This window comes from Babylonia areolata, chromosome 9, assembly GCF_041734735.1.
Source record: "Babylonia areolata isolate BAREFJ2019XMU chromosome 9, ASM4173473v1, whole genome shotgun sequence".
In the NCBI taxonomy this organism is placed as follows: Eukaryota; Metazoa; Mollusca; class Gastropoda; order Neogastropoda; family Buccinidae; genus Babylonia; species Babylonia areolata.
Genome location: NC_134884.1, coordinates 34,841,409 through 34,843,908, shown reverse-complemented (window position 1 = coordinate 34,843,908; position 2,500 = coordinate 34,841,409). Strand labels below are relative to the sequence as shown.

The window sequence follows — 2,500 nt, the reverse complement described above, 5'->3', positions numbered from 1 at the left end:
GCTCCATGCACGTTTTCATTGTGAGAACCTTCTACTTGTAAACATATTCATGATGTCAGCAGCGACGAAGCATTGTTGTCGTCGCCTCATTAGTAGCTCGTTCGGAGAGTTACTGACCATTAGCAGAGATCGGAAGACACGTGTATTTTGTATTTGTATTTGTGTTTCTTTTCATCACAACAGATTTCTCTGTGTGAAATTCGGGCTGCTCTCCCCAGGGAGAGCTTTTCGCTACACTACAGCGCCACCCTTTTTTTTTTTTCTTTTTTTTTTTTTTCCTGCGTGCAGTTTTATTTGTTTTTCCTATCGAAGTGGATTTTTCTGCAGAATTTTGCCAGGAACAAACCCTTTTGTTGCCGTGGGTTCTTTTACGTGCGCTAAGTGCATGCTCTACACGGGACATCGGTTTATCGTCTCATCCGAATGACTAACGTCCAGACCACCACTCAAGGCCTAGTGGAGGGGGAGAAAATATCGGCAGCTGAGCCGTGATTCGAACCAGCGCGCTCAGATTCTCTGGCTTCCTAGGCGGACGCGTTACCTTTAGGCCATCACTCCGTTTCAGTTTCAGTAGCTCAAGGAGGTGTCACTGCGTTCGGACAAATCCATATACGCTACACCACATCTGCCAAGCAGATGCCTGACCAGAAGCGTAACCCAACGCGCTTAGGCCTTGAGAAAAAAGTCCTGCGAAGTGGATCCATCAAGTGTGTGTCAAGTTCCTTTCTTACATCTTTTTTTATGGATTGTTTGCTTGTTGGTTGTTGTTGTTGTTGTTGATGTGTGTGTGTGTTTTGTTGTTGTTGTTGTTTTGGGGGGTTGTGGGTGTTTTTGTTTTTGTGTTTTGTTGTTGTTGTTTTTCAAGCGAACTAATGCAGGTTAAGCCCCCTTTCAGATAGGGAAAGTAAGGTTAGCCGCATATAAAAATTGTGTGTATTCCCTTTGTGTCACCCGGTTGATGTTAAATTGTTCTTGATATGTGAAATTTAGCATCATCATCATCATCATTATTATTATTTGGACGAACAAAATTAAATGAGAATGTGTTTGAAAGGGTGCGTATGAAATTTTACTTCATAATTTGTTGTTGTTGTTGAGAAGGTTAGAAAATGAAGTACAGAAGAAAAAAATGTGTGTGTGTGTGTGTGTGTGTGTGTGTGTGTGTGTGTGTGTGTGTGTGTGTGTGTGTGTGTGTGAGCAACTTTTGCAGAATTTGACGATGGGAGGTATGGCTTCCTTCGTTGTCGACGTGTGTAATTCCACCAATTTCACTGCCGTCACTTACATGGTACGTCTGTCAGCGTTCCTCCTTGCACATACATTTTTTTCATCGATTAGTCTAGGAAACAAAACACGTGCTTATTTGTGTGAACAAAGGGTAAAATGATTTTTCTCTTAACACATGCAAGCGCACTTACACACACGCGCGCCCGCGCGCACATGCTTATATACACGCACATACACACATAATTTTACATTCAGACATGATACAAACGAACAAACGAACAAATATATGCACACACACATGCATGCGCTCCGTATTTCACTGTATGTCTGTCTGCTTCCCCTGACTTGTACAAAATGTTTTACTGGTATCAGAAAGAAAAACCAATTCCTTTTTTCTTTTCTCTTCCTTGGACGTGAACAAAGCATTTGAAATAATGCCATGTTATCATGTGCACATTGAGCGAATTGTTGAACCTTTAACATGTACAAAAATATCTAAAATGATGCCGTGCTATTTTGTGCACAAAGGGTGAATTTTTGTTCTTTGACGTTTGCAAGCCATTAAAGATAATAGCATGATATTCTGTACATAATTGAATTATTGTTTCTTTGACATGCACAAAACATTAAAAAAAAAAACAAAAAAAAACCACCAATAATAAAAAGAACCCCCCAAACACACAATGTCATTCTATTCTGTGCACTTTGAGTGAATTATTGTTTATTTGACATGTACAAAATATTTTAAATGATGATGTGCCATTGTGTACACACTGAGCGATTTAATGTTCTTTGACATGTACAATACATTTAGAACCCTTTCACAGCCACAGGCGACTTTAGCTGACATGGAGAGGTCATGTTGATAAGACCATTTTTCACCTACCCAGAGTTGAGTGTGCTGTGGGCTTAAATGGGGAGACTAGGACCACACAGTCGAGTGTCATCCACTTCAAGGATGCGTCTTTGGGTGTGTTGCTCTAATTACCTGACCAAAACTCAAGTGTCTGTATCTCTCGGGCCTGGTTAACGCCGGGATATCATTATGACAGGAAGCGTAGAGTACAGCCTTGTCACGCAGTCCCAAACCAAAATGGACCTCCATAGCAACATCGTCATCGTCATCGTCATCCTCCTCCACCTTCATCATCATCAATATAAACAAAACAGTCTCAAGGTCTGTGGCCTTTCATGCCCTGCTCTCATGGTGACCTCAATTTCGATACCCCTCCACTTCCGTGCTTGGGGTGAGTCCTGTCAATGTTGTCAGTGT

The 2,500-nt window shown here is 41.4% G+C and overlaps 1 protein-coding gene across 1 annotated transcript in view; it reads left to right on the top strand.

Moving 5' to 3' along the window:
* The window catches only part of LOC143285404 (CD109 antigen-like), an 89,522-nt gene that overhangs the window by 30,172 nt on the left and 56,850 nt on the right, over positions 1 to 2,500 (top strand). Inside the window, exon 14 of the mRNA XM_076592652.1 lies at positions 1,211 to 1,288. Within this exon, the coding sequence (XP_076448767.1) occupies positions 1,211 to 1,288 (78 nt within the window). The remainder of the gene's footprint in view (positions 1 to 1,210; positions 1,289 to 2,500) is intronic.